Source organism: Oncorhynchus clarkii, chromosome 30 (genome assembly GCF_045791955.1).
Source record: "Oncorhynchus clarkii lewisi isolate Uvic-CL-2024 chromosome 30, UVic_Ocla_1.0, whole genome shotgun sequence".
Taxonomy (NCBI): Eukaryota; Metazoa; Chordata; class Actinopteri; order Salmoniformes; family Salmonidae; genus Oncorhynchus; species Oncorhynchus clarkii.
Genome location: NC_092176.1, coordinates 2,527,661 through 2,543,380, shown reverse-complemented (window position 1 = coordinate 2,543,380; position 15,720 = coordinate 2,527,661). Strand labels below are relative to the sequence as shown.

The window sequence follows — 15,720 nt, the reverse complement described above, 5'->3', positions numbered from 1 at the left end:
GTTATCCAGAACGTTGCTGGCAACAATTTAATTATGCATTTTTTTCTCCAAAGCTTACTGAGACCGGCCATATTCAATGGGTGTTGAGCTGAGTAAATTTATCAATTATTCTGCGCTCTGGCACACTAAGACGAGAGTGCTCTGAAATCTGAGTAGATAGCCAGAGTGAATTTACCAGCTACGTCTATCGACAGTTGTCGCAGTAACATCAGAAACATTCTATTGAAATGGTTACTTGCATAGTGGAGTTTTTTGTTTTGACATGTAGCTAGCTAGCTAAACCATAAACCCAACTCATAACGTTACTACCCTGCATGAATCTGCAGGTAGCTAACCAACCAGGTTCAATGTTAGAAATCCCATTAACAGTTAGCTAGCTATGTTCATATGAATGATTAGAATATTCCACCCTGAAACCATATGATTGCATGAAATTGATTAGAATCATGAGATTATTCTAATGTGTGGTTTTAGTCAGTAGAATTATATATCCGTGAGTGTAGTTTTTAGTCAGAGTTAGAGTATAACAATATCTGTATTATAGTATCTTAAAAACATAAGACTGTCTGAGCAAGATTCGGTGCCGACCTTGGCTGGGGGCCAGAGTACTTCCCAGGGTCTCCCTAACTTGAGGGAGGACAGGGAGTGCTTCTCACGGACTCCCCTAATCGGCTGGGTAGCAGGACAGTGTGTGCGTAGGATACCTAATGTTTTGTTTGTGTGTAAAGTATGTGCGTAAGAAGCCAGTATAAAATTAATGGTTTTGTACAACAGACCAGCACTCTCGTGAATAAACCTTATTGACTGTTTTAGCTGGGCCTCCGTCTGTTTCATTTCAATCAGTATCTTACAAATCCTGATTAGCAGACTGAGTAGTTTAATTGAATTGGTTTGTGAACATTGAGAACATAATTCTCGTAAAACTAACATTAGGCTATAACTAGCAATGCAAATGGCCTTGAGATACGAATAATATTACAACACAGTAACGTTAACTAGCTAGCTAACATTACACTTTTACTGGAAATGAAAATGACTTACTGGAATGGTTGCCCTTAGTTTGAAAATCTACCCGAAGACAGATTTATTTATACAACAATAAAACTCCCTCCGCGTATTTGCAATCAAACACCAGAATTTTCTCCTTCTCCTTAGCTGTCATACTCTGCCTCCACCGGGCATTCCACTGATGTCAAAACTCGGTCCTCCAGAAAATGGAGAGCATTATCAACACTTTTGCAGTTCTTCGTGATATCTTTTTTTTATGTACTGGGCAGCTCATCTTATAGACAGAAGCGTGCTACATGGCAGACCAATCCGAACTCCTCTCTCGACATGTCCAGCCCATCCATTATTTCAGCCAATCATGGCTAGCAAGGAAGGTTCCTGCCTTTTCCCTTGGCTAAACCAACTAGGCTCGTAATTTAACAATTGTTTTCATATTAACAGATGGCATACAAGTTTTAAGGCACATGAAAGTTCACATGTTGCAGAAGGCATTTCTGTCAAACAACACATTTTGATAAAAATACATGTTTACAATCAAATGCCTCCCCTGTGAAGTAGTAATGCGCGACATACACCTAGTTTCCTGAAACAAGTCAGAGGCTTTTAGATGATTGACATTAAAGCTGCAATATGTAACTTTAGGCGAACCTGATCAAATTCACATAGAAATGGAGTTATACCTGTTCGTCTCATTCAAGGCAAGTCTAAGAAGCAGTAGACATGTTTTACGTGTGCTATTTCTATGCTTCAAACACCAGATTTAAACAGCTGAAAATACAATATGTTTGGTTATTGACAATATATTTCACAGCGGTTTAGTTGGTACAAGCATTCTCTACACTATGCGTTGCTTGTTTTGTCACAAATTAAAATTAGGGGAACTATTAGAATTCTAGCAAACAGGAAATGGCTGAGCGATTTCTGCCAATTGCACCTTTTTTAAAGGTTTAAAAATGTCATTTGTTCTAAAAAATAAAGAAATAATATAATTGTTTGATAACTTTAAGGTTTTAAATTGTATCATACTCATCCGTTTTATCTTTTCTGGTGAAGACATGGATTTCCTATGGTGGGTTATGCAAAATGTGTAAACTTTGAGCACTTTTTATGTTCTTGTTGGCATTCAGGTCCAGAAAGTCTGTGTCTGACCACTTCTTCCATGGGTAAACATGTATTGAAAGTTTTGTTTAAATCAAAAGGGATGCTGTCAAAAAGTGATTGAATTCAAATGGATTTGCTCTAAACGTATGTCAGTCGCTGTATTTGAAGCTTGTTTGTTCTCACATTTAATTATGTAGTGCTCATCCGTTTACTCTGTTCTCATTTCCAGCAGGCTGCAAAACGCGTCCATCTCATCACCAGCCACCGCGCGATGTGCATCAGCGCACACCAACTTCCCAGTGCACCCACAGGGCCATGCAATTTAGCAAAGACCAGGGAATTCAGGCGGATGTTTTATTTCTAGAGTAGGGTTGGTTTAAATATAGTTATTTGTTTGAAATGTCAAACAACTATTTAGATGTTTTTATTTGCATATTTCGCATGGTATTGAGGTGAAATGTTGTCACAGTGCCTGATTTTAAATACGGATTTTGGATTTGGATATATTCTAGTAAGTGTCATATTTTCCAAACATAACCTACAACAGGTTGATCATTTTTAGACACATTCCAGGCAATGACGGGTCCAGAAACTCACACAACTGCCACACCAAGTCTCCAAATCGCAAACAGGTGATGGAATCTCGAAATGTATTTGATTGAGCGATAGAAATTTTTGTCGAGAGATTTCAGGGATTTACGGTACTGTGGTGGCAGTAGTTTAGCTGTGGACTAATGCGCCGTAAGAAAACAATGCAAGCCTACCTTTTTAACACATATACGATTTGAGTTATTTGGTATTGCTCGGGAAGTGACTGTTTCATGTGTCACTATTTCGAAAACTGCACATGCAGTCTCTTATTTAGGATGTCATTTTCCATAGGTGGACGGATATAGGCACAGTCAGCAACGGATTTGACACACACGCTTACCTTATTTTCAAACCTTGCCCACGCTCCAGCCTTCTTTGCCGGTGTGCGCACACAGCACACCCGCCTCCTCAGCCGCCTCTCCGGTTAGTCCTCCCGGCAGTCAGTCTTAACTCGTCCGGTGCTGAAGAGCGAGTCGGAGGGGCTTCGGATGACAGCGCCGAGATGAGGTCGGGCAGATGACCGCCACATTCTCCGCTGGTCCTGCGCAAGCCAGGGGTATCCGTTTTTTGGGAACGGACGACAATAATACAAAAACAGGTTGTAGCCTAGGCTACTACAGTTTCCCCCCCCCCCCCAAAAAACGATTGATTTATTATTTCCTGAGGAATCAGAGTTCTGGGTGTGCGAGCTGTTTGGGACGTTGCTTGTAACCTGGTATTGCATAAGTGTGTTGCTTGTTTGGATATTAGGAGTCTTCGTCTTTGAACTACCATGGCCAGCGTGAATAACTCAAAGAATCTGCGGGTAAGTGTAGTGGCTTTATGTTAACCTAAGTAGTTAGGCAACATAATAACCATATATGGTTATAATTTCATAGGTGTTTCTAAGGGAAATGTTGCAATGCTTTGATTTAGAATAATTGACAGAGGCTACACCATTGTCTGTCCTTCTGCCATAAAATCAATGACAACAGTCCGTCATTACATAAATACAAGTGGCAAGTACAATTGTTGTAGCTCATTGTACAGCAGTGAAAGCCCATTAAGTATTTTTATGGAGAAACCCCATTGCGACTAGAACGTGCGTCTCTCATAAGGCATGGAGACGCATTCAGAACATGCACCACCATGCCCCATTGGCGATTGTTCTTGGAGGTGACATTAATAGCAGAGTAGATCATTTTCTATGAATGATATATACACACACAGAGTGTCTGGCTGTGGCATAGCTCTCATGTGGTTGGGTCACAGGGTATATGGGTTGTAATTGGGATACTCTGATGTTCAGTGGGACATTGTCTGACATTCTTTCAAGTGGAACAATGCAGCTACTATGCTTTTTAAATTTTTTTTACTACATTTGTCATCAATGCATTTCTGGACTGTGGAGAGCTTCTCTAGATGCCTTGAGCTTCCGGCAAAGGCTTGTAGCTGTGGCAGAATCTCTCACTATTTCTCATTGACCACACTGATAAAGGACATGGTCATCTGTATTTTGGACCTGTCTAGTCATATCTCAATGTTAACTTGTGGTGTTCGATGATCTGCTAGGTTGTCTGGGCTCCAGGCACATGCCAGCATCACTGGAGAGCTACAGCAGCATACAACTGTCTAGGGTTGCTGAAACACATCTGATGCCTGATTAGCCAAATACCCTATTGCAGATCATTTTGGGATTGCACCTTTTCCTCAATGACAGACTCCTTCCTGCAGAGTGTGTGTGTGTGTGTGACATAAGCACATTTCTTTGTGTACGCTTGCATGTGTGTGCGTGCGACCATACTTGTGTGTGTGTGTCCGGGATGTCTTGTACTTTTAATATGGAAAGGTCACTTGTGGGCTGATACACAGAGACTGCGACAGCGAGTCTGCTCTTTTCATCTTGTCATTCTAGCAATCTCTCTACATCTCCATTTCCTGTTCTTGAGAGAGGGAGGCGATCATCTCTCACAGAAAATAGCACTGTTCCCTGAGATGCATCCCTGACTACCATGGCACATCTTCCTTAGGGCGGAAAGCACTATCTTGTAGAAGTGGACAATCATTCTGGTTGTTTTTTCCTGGGCTGCAGAGTGCCATACAGGCAGTGTGATGGATGTGTGAGAACCTGCAGGGGGATAGATTGATGTGTATATAGATAATGACTCCATCAGCCAGTGGTATACTGTAGACAGACGGGTAATGCAGTGTTGGCATGCATCTCTGCTAGCAGACATGAGTTGTGTTACACAGATCTGTGTCTGTTTTGAAAACTGCTTTCCTTTCTCCTGCCATTAGATTGTATGTGTGTTAATGAAGTTACTCCTGTTTTACTGTTGTTTTTGAGTAGTGGTGAGAACATGCGCGCGCGCGCGCACACACACACACACACACACACACACACACACACACACTCTGGTGTAGACTGAATTAGGTCAGCACACACACGAACATCATACCAAAGTCGTCATTGGTGTCCATGACCCAGCAAGCACACTGGGTCTATTAAGGTTCAGAGATATGATAGGAATCTGGAGAGGTTTAATAGTGCACGCCTTCAGCACTATGTCTCCCTGATATTAAAAGCCTGGCCACACTGAATCAATACTAATATTATCACAGGCTGTTCTTTACACACACACACACAGCACTGACCATACATATATGCTCATACACTTTAAGAGGGAGATACACTTTTACAGAGTACATAGGAGGTATTCAAGTTCGAGAGTGGGGCTGTGTGTGTGTGTGTGTGTGTGTGTGTGCGCGCACATCGGTGATTCTGAAGGAGAGAGACCCAGAGGGACCCTCCAAGCCAGCCTCGCCGCCTGCTCCAATGCGGAGAATGTGAATGAGCCATGGCCACACACATTCTGTTAGGCATCCGAGCCAGCGGTCATCTACTGTTACAACAGGCGGCAGTAGGACATTACCTAATTTTTGCCTGCATAGGCCTTTTATACCTCCAGTGCGCATGTCGGTCACAAGTGGTTGTAGTGGTTTGCAGATGTGGGTGGGCATCTATTTTAATAAGTCCATTGAGAATATACACCAAAAATAAATCCATTACTAATTAGTTTAGGCAGGTCATGAGAAACATAAGACTAATACAATTTATTTTCAAATAAATAGACTAGCATATTTTGAGTTTAATTAGGCCTATGTTACTGGTCTGTGCAGCCATGTCTGCGCCATCCAAATTAAATCAATAATTTATTTTGTTCATTAAACAGACGACACACCTACCTGATCAGTCAACACACAGCCTATATTTTATAGTAAGAATATAACAGAATATAACAGAATAAAATACAAATAAATATATATACAGTACCCGTCAAAGTTTGGACACACCTACTCATTCAAGGGTTTTTCTTTACTTTTACTATTTTCTATATAGAAGAACAATAGAGAAGACATCAACTATGAAATAACACACATGGAATCATGTAGTAACCAAAAACGTCTTAAACAAATACAAATGTTTTATATTTGAGATTCTTGAAAGTATCCACCTGTCTTAATTGCAGCTTTCACACTCTTGGCATTCTCTCAACCAGCTTCACCTGGAAGGCTTTCCCTAAAGTCTTGAAGGAGTTCCCACATATGCTGAGCACTTGTTGGCTGCTTTTCCTTCATTCTGCGGTCCAACTCATCCCAAACCATCTCAATTGAGTTTAGGTTGGGTTATTGTGGAGGCCAGGTCATCTGATGCAGCACTCCATCAATCGTCTTCTTGGTCAAATAGCCCTTATACAGCCTGGCGGTGTGTTGGGTCATTGTCCTCTTGAAAACAAATGATAGACCCACTTAGCACAAACCAGATGGGATGGCGTTTCGCTGCAGAATGATGTGGTAGTCATGCTGGTTAAGTGTGCCTTGAATTCTAAATAAATCGCTGACAGTGTCACCAGCAAAGCACTCCGCACCATCACACCTCCTTTTCCATGCTTCACTGTGGGAAAAACACATGCGGAGATCATCAGTTCACCTACTCTGCATCATTCTAACACTGTGGTTAGAACCAAAAATCTCCAATTTGGACTAAAGGACAGATTTCAACTGGTCTAATGTCTATTGCTCGTGTTTCTAGGCCCAATCAAGTCTCTTCGTCTTATTGGTGTCGTTTAGTAGTGGTTTCTTTGCAGCAATTTGATCTTGAAGGCCTGATTCATGCAGTCTCCTCTGAACAGTTGATGTTGAGATGTCTGTTACTTTAATTTTGTGAAGCATTTATTTGGGCTGCAATTTCTGAGGCTGGTAACTCTAATGAACTTGTCCTCTGCAGCACAGGTAACTCTGGGTCTTCCTTTCCTGTGGTGGTCCTCATGAGAGCCAGTTTCATCATAGCGCTTGATGGTTTTTGCAACTGCACTTGAAGAAACTTCATGTCTTAAAGTAATGAAGGACTGTCGTGTCTCTTTGCTTATTTGAGCTGTGCTTACCATAATATGGACTTGTTCTTTTACCAAATAGGGCTATCTTCTGTATACCACCCCTACCTTGTCACAACACAACTGATTGGCTCAAACTCATTAAGGAGGAAAGAAATTCCACAAATGAACTTAACAAGGCACACCTGTTAATTGAAATGCATTCTAGGTGACTACCTCATGAAGTTGGTTGAGAGAATGCAAAGAGTGTGCAAAGCTGTCGTCAAGGCAAAGGGTGGCTACTTTGAACAATCTCAAATATATTTTGATTTGTTTAACACTTTTTTTGTTGGTTACTACATGATTTGATATGTGTTATTTCATAGTTTTGATGTCTTCACTATTATTCTACAATGTAGAAAATAGGAAACCTAAAATAAAAACCCTTGAATGAGTAGCTATGTCCAAACATGACTGCTACTGTACAATGGATTTATTGTGATGGTGTATTACATTTATTTATTTGATTTTAAATTTAGATGTTCGAACGGCATACATCAGCAGCTTGTATGCGGTTTGTATGCATTGAGACCTAGAGATGCTAAATGTGTTTGTTAATTAACTGTAGATTACCATGAGACCGGCAGGCTTTTGCATGACAATAACCGGCTGAGAAAATGTCATGACCACCACAGCCCTAGGCAGAACTTCACCAAAATTATTACTAGGACATTTGGCAACAATAAAAGTTTTGACTTTGATACCAGCAATACCTTTCAGATATAAAGGTGTGAAAAAGTTGGATGTATGGTTAAAGTTTGTGGAAAAGGAGTTAAGACAGACTCACATGACCCAATTTATTTTATTTGCTCTCTCTCCATCTTCACACACACACATACGTAAACAGAGACGCAGACACTGACAGACCGACAGACGGAATACAAATGTGTTTGTATGCATGCCTTCAAGTTTGCATATGTATTTTCTGCAAGGGTGTGAAATGTGTAATTGAGAGATGAGTAGGAAAAAGAGGACAAAAGAGGAGACTGATTGGTTTGCAAGTGCAGACACACACACACACACACACACACACTTAAGAGTGTGGGCCATTAGTAACTAGAGAGGTTCCTGAGTGCTCTGAAGTGGCACGGAGTAATAGAGACTTGGAGCTCATTTTGCAACTTTATACTTTGGCAATATTTGACCTAAAACACTTGTCACGCCTGACCTTAGTTATCTCTGTTTTCTTTCTTATTTTGGTTAGGTCAAGGTGTGACTAGGGTGGGTATGTTAGTTTAGTCTTGTCTAGGGTTTTTTGTATATCTAAGGGTTTTGTAAGTCTAGGGATATGTATGTCTATGGTGGCCTGAATTGGTTCCCAATCAGAGGCAGCTGTTTATCGTTGTCTCTGATTGGGGACCATATTTAGGTAGCCATTTCCATAGGGTATTTGTGGGTTCTTATTCTATGTTTAGTTGCCTGTCTGCACTACTCATATTTGCTTCATGGTTCGTTTTGTTAGTTTGTTCAGTGTTCTTTCTTTATTAAAGAAGTATGTACGCTTACCACGCTGCGCCTTGGTCTCCTCCTTACAACGACCGTGACAACACTGATGTGAATGTTGACCTTTTATTAGTGATGGATACAGTTATATATCTTACATGTTTTCTTTTTTTGTTACTGGAAGTAGTGTTAACTAGCGCTAGTCTGCTGTACATGCCCCAACACTCGGGTATTTTTCATCCTAGTGTTTGTTCTGCATCTTCTTTTTAAAGGTGCGCTATGCAGAAATCACTCAGCCATTTACTGGTTGCTTAAATGCTAATAGTTTGCCAAGTTTGTGACATAACAATCAAGTATAATGTAGAGAATCATTGTACCATGAAATATTTTCCCGTAACAACCAAAAATGTGTATTTTCAGCTGTTTTGATGCTGGTGTAAAAAAAAAAAAAAAAAAGAAAGTAAAAGACGCAAAAACGAAACTTAAGAACGGAAAGCATAGAAATAGTGCACATAGAACTGATAAGAAGTTTTGAGATTATGCTGCGGGACTTACGAGGTAATTTGTGGTTTAGTACGGTACCCTGTGTCACTGCTTCCTTGCTTCAGACCACCGTAAGTGGGAGTTAGAGCACTGATTTATGCTTTTGGGTCCCAAGGCGGAGAGCCATATAGATTGCAAAATAGTTGTGAAGAGATTTTCGATGGCACTTGGTCTATGTATTGACAGGCAATTTTTCGTTCCTCCTGAATAATAGTGTAAGAATTGCTATTCCTCTGTCCTGCATGCACACCCCCAAAAAAACACTTCTTGTTTTGTTTCTACTTGATCAGAACAAGCTGTAACTGGACTGTAGCATATTACTTACTAAAACTGTTGTTACACTGAGGTTTTTATTCTAAGAGAAACTAAAATGACTGGGACCTGGATGCCATGTACAGTATTAGTCTCTAAAAGGAAAAATATTACCACCGTTTTCCGTGCATGTCACTTTCCTTTCATAATGCATCCTTACTCACAAAGCTATTATTATATTTTTTTAGATATTCTCACAGTGCACATCTGTAAATCCCAAACTCTAAAAGTAATTGGAAAGGTAGATGCTGTGTTTTTTTATTTACAGTACTAATGGACAGCTGGAGGCATTTTGAAAACAGGTTTTCAAACACTTGATTTTCACAAGTACTCACGAGTACTGTAGCAGGTGTAGCCAATCATGCAAACAATGTTTCCTATTAGCAGGATAATAGACTCGTCATAGCCTGTAGGTGTGAAAATCCCCCAGTTTGCAATGTATTCAATGCTTAAGTACTCTAAAGTGTTAGTGCCTTACAAAAGTATTGTGTGTATATGTATTCACCCCCATTGCTATGAAGCCGCTAAATAAGATCTGGTGCAACCAATTTTCCTTCAGAAGTCACAATTAGTTAGATTGCACACAGGTGGACTTTAAGTGTCACATTATCTCAGTATATATACCCCAGTTCATAAAGGCCCCAGAGTCTGCAACACCACTAAGCAAGGGGCACCACCAAGCAAGCGGCACCATGAATATCAAGGAGCTCTCTTATATAACAATATCCACATTTTTGAACGTCCAGAGGCGCACCATTAAATCTATTATTAAAAAATGGAAAGAATTTGGCACCACAACAAACCTGCCAAGAGAGGGCCTCCCACCAAAACTCACGGACCAGGCAAGGAGGGCATTAATCAGAGAGGCAGCAAAGAGACCAAAGATAACCCTGAAGGAGCTGCAAAGCTCCACAGCGGAGATTGGAGTATCTGTCCACAGGGACCACTTTAAGCCGTACACTCCACAGAGCTGGGCTTTACGGTAAAGTGGCCAGAAAAAAAGCCATTGCTTCAAGAAGAAAATAAGCAAACACGTTTGGTGTAAGCCAAAAGGCATATGGGAGACTCCCCAAACATATGGAAGAAGGTACTCTGGTCAGATGAGACTAAAATTGAGCTTTTTGGCCATCAAGGAAAATGCTATGTCTGGTGCAAACCCAACACCTCTCATCACCCTGAGAACACCCTATCCCCGCAGTGAAGCATGGTGGTGGCAGCATCATGCTGTAGGGATGTCTTTCATCGGCAGGGACTGGGAAACTGGTCAGAATTGAAGGAATGATGGATGGCGCTAAATACAGGGAAATTATTGGGGGAAACCCGTTTCAGTCTTCCAGAGATTTGAGACTGGGACGGAGGTTCACCTTCCAGCAGGACAATGCCCCTCAGCATACTTCTAAAGCAACACTCGAGTGGTTTAACGGGAAACATTTAAATGTCTTTGAATGGCCTAGTCAAAGCCCAGACCTCAGTCCAATTGAGAATCTGTGGTATGACTAAAATACTGCTGTACACCAGTGGAACCCATCCAACTTGAAGGAGCTGGAGCAGTTTTGCATTGAAGAATGGGCAAAAATCCCAGTGGCTAGATGTGCCAAGCTTATAGAGACACCCCAAGATACTGGCAGCTGTAATTGCTGCAAAAAGATAGCTCTACAAAGTATTGACTTGAGGGGGGGGGGGGGGGTGAATAGTTATGCACGTTCCAAGTTTTCCGTTTTTTTTGTTGTCTAGACCACCTTTACTTCACACACCCAGATGCGTACAAAGCTCTCCCTCACCCTCCATTAGGCAAATCTGACCATAAAAATGAAAGCAGGAAGCACCAGTGACTCTGTCAATAAAACTGATGAAGCAGATGCTAAGCTATAGGTCTGTTTTGGTAGCACAGACTGGAATATGTTCCGGGATTCTTCCTATGGCATTGGAGTACACCACATCAGTCAGTTATTGGCTTCATCAATAAGTGCATCAATGACGTCGTCCACACAGACCGTACGTACATACCCCAACCAGAATCCATGGATTACAGGCAACATCCACATTGAGCTAAAGTCTGGAGCTGCCACTTTCAAGAAGCAGGACTCTAACCGGGAAGCTTATAAGAAATCCCGCTTTGCCCTCCGATGAACCATCAAACAGGCAAAGTATCAATACAGGACTTAGATCGAATCATATTACACGGGCTCCGATGCTCGTGGGATGTGACGGGGCTTGCAAACCATTAGACTACAAAGGGAAGCACAGCCGAGAGCTGCCAAGTGACTTGAGCCTAACAGACGAGCTAAACTACTTCTAAGCTCGCTTCGAGGCAAAGAACACTGAGACATGCATGAGAGCACCAACTGTTCCGGACAACTGTGTGATCACGCTTTCTGCAGCCGATGTGAGTAAGACCTTTAAACAGGTCAACATTCACAAGGCCAGACCAATTACCAGGACGTGTACTGCGAGCATGCGCTGACCAACTGGCAAGTGTCTTCACTGACCTTTTCAACCTCTCCCTGTACGAGTTTGTAATACCAACATGTTTTAAGCAGACCACCATAGTCCCTGTGCCCAACAACACTGTGTGGTAACCTAACTAAATGACTACCGACCCATAGCACTCACGTCTGTGGCCATGAATTGCTTTGAAAGGCTAGTCATGGCTCACATCAACACCATTATCCCAGAAACCCAGTTTGTATACTGCCCTAACAGATCCACAGATGATGCAATCTCTCTTTCACTCCACACTCCACACTCCAACCCTATTATCATTGGGTTTACTTGATAGCTACCTACACAAATAGCTAGCTAGAACAAAGTGTTAATAAGATAAATTCATTTAAAAAGGATTAAAAGCCATACAAGTAAGTTATCCAGTGCCCTTTCCCACCTGAACAAAAGGAACACCTACAGTGGGGAGAACAAGTATTTGATACACTGCTGATTTTGCAGGTTTTCCTACATACAAAGCATGTAGAGGTCTGTCATTTTTATCATAGGTACACTTCAACTGTGAGACGGAGTCTAAAACAAAAATACAGAAAATCACATTGTATGATTTTTAAGTAATTAATTTGCATCTTATTGCATGACATGAGTATTTGATACATCAGAAAAGCAGAACTTAATATTTGGTACAGAAACCTTTGTTTGTAATTACAGAGATCATACTTTTCCTGTAGTTCTTGACCAGGTTTGCACACACTGCAGCAGGGATTTTGGCCCACTCCTCCATACAGACCTTCTCCAGATCCTTCAGTTTTCGGGGCTGTCGCTGGGCAATACAGACTTTCAGCTCCCTCCAAAGATTTTCTATTGGGTTCAGGTCTGGAGACTGGCTAGGCCACTCCAGGACCTTGAGATGCTTCTTACGGAGCCACTCCTTAGTTGCCCTGGCTGTATGTTTCGGGTCGTTGTCATGCTGGAAGACCCAGCCACGACCCATCTTCAATGCTCTTACTGAGGGAAAGAGGTTGTTGGCCCCATCCACACTCCCCTCAATACGGTGCAGTCGTCCGGTCCCCTTTGCAGAAAAGCATCCCCAAAGAATGATTTTTCTACCTCCATGCTTCACGTTTGGGATGGTGTTCTTGGGGTTGTACTCATCCTTCTTCCTCCAAACACGGCGAGTGGAGTTTAGACCAAAAAGCTATATTTTTGTCTCATCAGACCACATGACCTTCTCCCATTCCTCCTCTGGATCCATATGGTCATTGCCTATCTTCAGATGGGCCTGGACATGCGCTGGCTTGAGCAGGGGGACCTTGCGTGCGCTGCAGGATTTTAATCCATGACGGCGTAGTGTTACTAATGGTTTTCTTTGAGACTGTGGTCCCAGCTCTCTTCAGGTCATTGACCAGGTCCTGCCGTGTTGTTCTGGGCTGATCCCTCACCTTCCTCATGATCATTGATGCCCCACGAGGTGAGATCTTGCATGGAGCCCCAGACCGAGGGTGTTTGCCCATCCCAGCCTTGTGCAGGTCTACAATTTTATCCCTGATGTCCTTACACAGTTCTCTGGTCTTGGCCATTGTGGAGAGGTTGGAGTCTGTTTGATTGAGTGTGTGGACAGGTGTCTTTTATACAGGTAACGAGTTCAAACAGGTGCAGTTAATACAGGTAATGAGTGGAGAACAGGAGGACTTCTTAAAGAAGAACTAACAGGTCTGTGAGAGCTGGAATTCTTACTGGTTGGTAGGTGATCAAATACTTATGTCATGCAATAAAATGCAAATTAATTACTTAAATCATACAATGTGATTTTTGTTTTAGATTAGATTAGTCTCTCACAGTTGAAGTGTACCTATGATAAAAATGACAGACCTCTACGTGCTTTGTAAGTAGGATACACTGCCAATTTTGCAGGTTATCAAATACTTGTTCTCCCCACTATGTGAGAATGCTATTCATTGACTTCAGCTCAGCGTTCAACACCATAGTGCCCTCAAAGCTCATCAATAAGCTAAGGACCCTGCGACTAAACACCTCCCTCTGCAACTGGATCCTGGACTTGACGGGCTGCCTGATGGGCTGCCCCCAGGTGGTATGGGTAGGTAACAGCACATCTGCCATGCTGATCCTCAACACGGGCCCCTCAGGGTTGTGTGCTCAGTCCCCTCCTGTACTCCCTGTTCACTCATGACTGCACAGCCAGGCATGACTCCAACACCGTCATTAAGTTTGCCGATGACACAACAGTGGTAAGCCTGATCACCGACAACGACGAGACAGCCTATAGGGAGGAGGTCAGAGACCTGGCCGTGTGGTGCCAAGACAACAACCTCTCACTCAACGTGATCAATACTAAGGAGATGATTGTGGAGTACAGGAAAAGGAGGACTGAGCACGCCCCCATTCTCATCGACAGGACTGTAGTGGAGCATGTCGAGAGCTTCAAGTTCCCTGGTGTCCACATCACTAACACACTAACATGGTCCAAGCACACCAAGACGGTCGTGAAGAGGGCACTACATAACCTATTCTCCCACATCCCACTGAAAATATTTGGCATGGGTCCTCAGATCCTCAAAAGGTTCTACAGCTGCACCATCGAGAGTATCCTGACTTGTTGCATCAATGCCTGGTATGGCAAGTGCTCGGCCTCCGACCGCAGGCACTACAGAGGGTAGTGCGAACGGCCCAGTACATCACTGGGGCCAAGCTTCCTGCCATCCAGGACCTCTATACCAGGTGGTGTCAGAGGAAGGCCCTAAAAATGGTCAGACGCCAGCCACCCTAGTCATAGAATGCAAGCTGTACCGGAGTGCCAAGTCTAGGTCCAAGAGGCTTTTAAACAGCTTCTACCCCCAAGCCATAAGACTCCTGAACATCTAATCAAATGGCTACCCAGACTATTTGCATTGCCCCCCCCCTCCCCTTTACATCGCTGTTACTCTCTGTTATTATCTATGCATAATCACTTGAATAATTCTACCTACATGTACATATTACCTCAATTACCTTGACTAACCGGTGACCCCCGCACATTGACTCTGCACTGGTACCCCCTGTATAATTTCTCACTATTGTTATTTTACTTCTGCTCTTTAACTACTTGTTACTTTTATTTCTTATTCATGTTTTTTAAACTGCATTGTTGGTTAGGGGCTTGTAAGTAAGCATTTCACTGTAAGGTCTACCTGTTGTATTCGGCCCATGTGACTAAAATTCAATTTGATTTGCCTACCGCAGGTGTTGTCTTTTTTTTTGTTTATATTTATTTTACTACATAAAGGTCGTCTTACTCTTCTGGCATCTTGACCCAGTTTATGCCCTCATTTGCAATGCAAACCCGGGCGGCAGTGGTGTTTTAGTTCATTATCTACATTTGGAGAAGAAATAAAGACATTTAGCCTAACAGCCAACATTAGGTACAATACTAGAAATATACATCTAAATAGGCCTGAACATAATGAAATATTGCTAAAATCCTACCTCCAAAAAAAACACCTCTCTGACAACAGGGTCCAGCATATCTCTTGATGATTTCTTCCTCAAAGAAATCTCGAGCCATGATACCTGAAAAAGGAGATTGTTGTTCAACACATAGCAGTCCGTAAGGTGTAGGCTATAATATTTTATGTAGCTTTTTCTCTGTAAATAGCTAAACCTACCATTTTAAAAATCAAATATGGGCCTAGTACCTGGTGAGAAATTGCCCCCCACACATGGAGTTTAAGGGGATGCTTGATCTTCTTCCTTTTTTTCTGTAGCAATTTTGAGCAAATTGCTCAAGGGCCACTGTTGATTCATCTGTGAAGATGGCGTCATTGAATGTCTCGCCAGCTTTGATCCATGCCCGGGCCTGCAGGACGCAAAG

The 15,720-nt window shown here is 42.2% G+C and overlaps 1 protein-coding gene across 4 annotated transcripts in view; it reads left to right on the top strand.

Annotated features, from left to right (window-relative positions):
- The window catches only part of LOC139389405 (rhotekin-like), a 130,684-nt gene that overhangs the window by 66,774 nt on the left and 48,190 nt on the right, over positions 1-15,720 (top strand). The window contains exon 1 of one of the 4 annotated variants that reach the window (XM_071136139.1): positions 3,412-3,505. The exons of the other annotated variants lie outside the window; for them this stretch is intronic. Within the exon in view, the coding sequence (XP_070992240.1) occupies positions 3,473-3,505 (33 nt within the window). The 5' untranslated portion in view covers positions 3,412-3,472. Of the gene's footprint in view, positions 1-3,411; positions 3,506-15,720 lie in introns of those variants that run through there. 4 annotated transcript variants of the gene reach the window in all.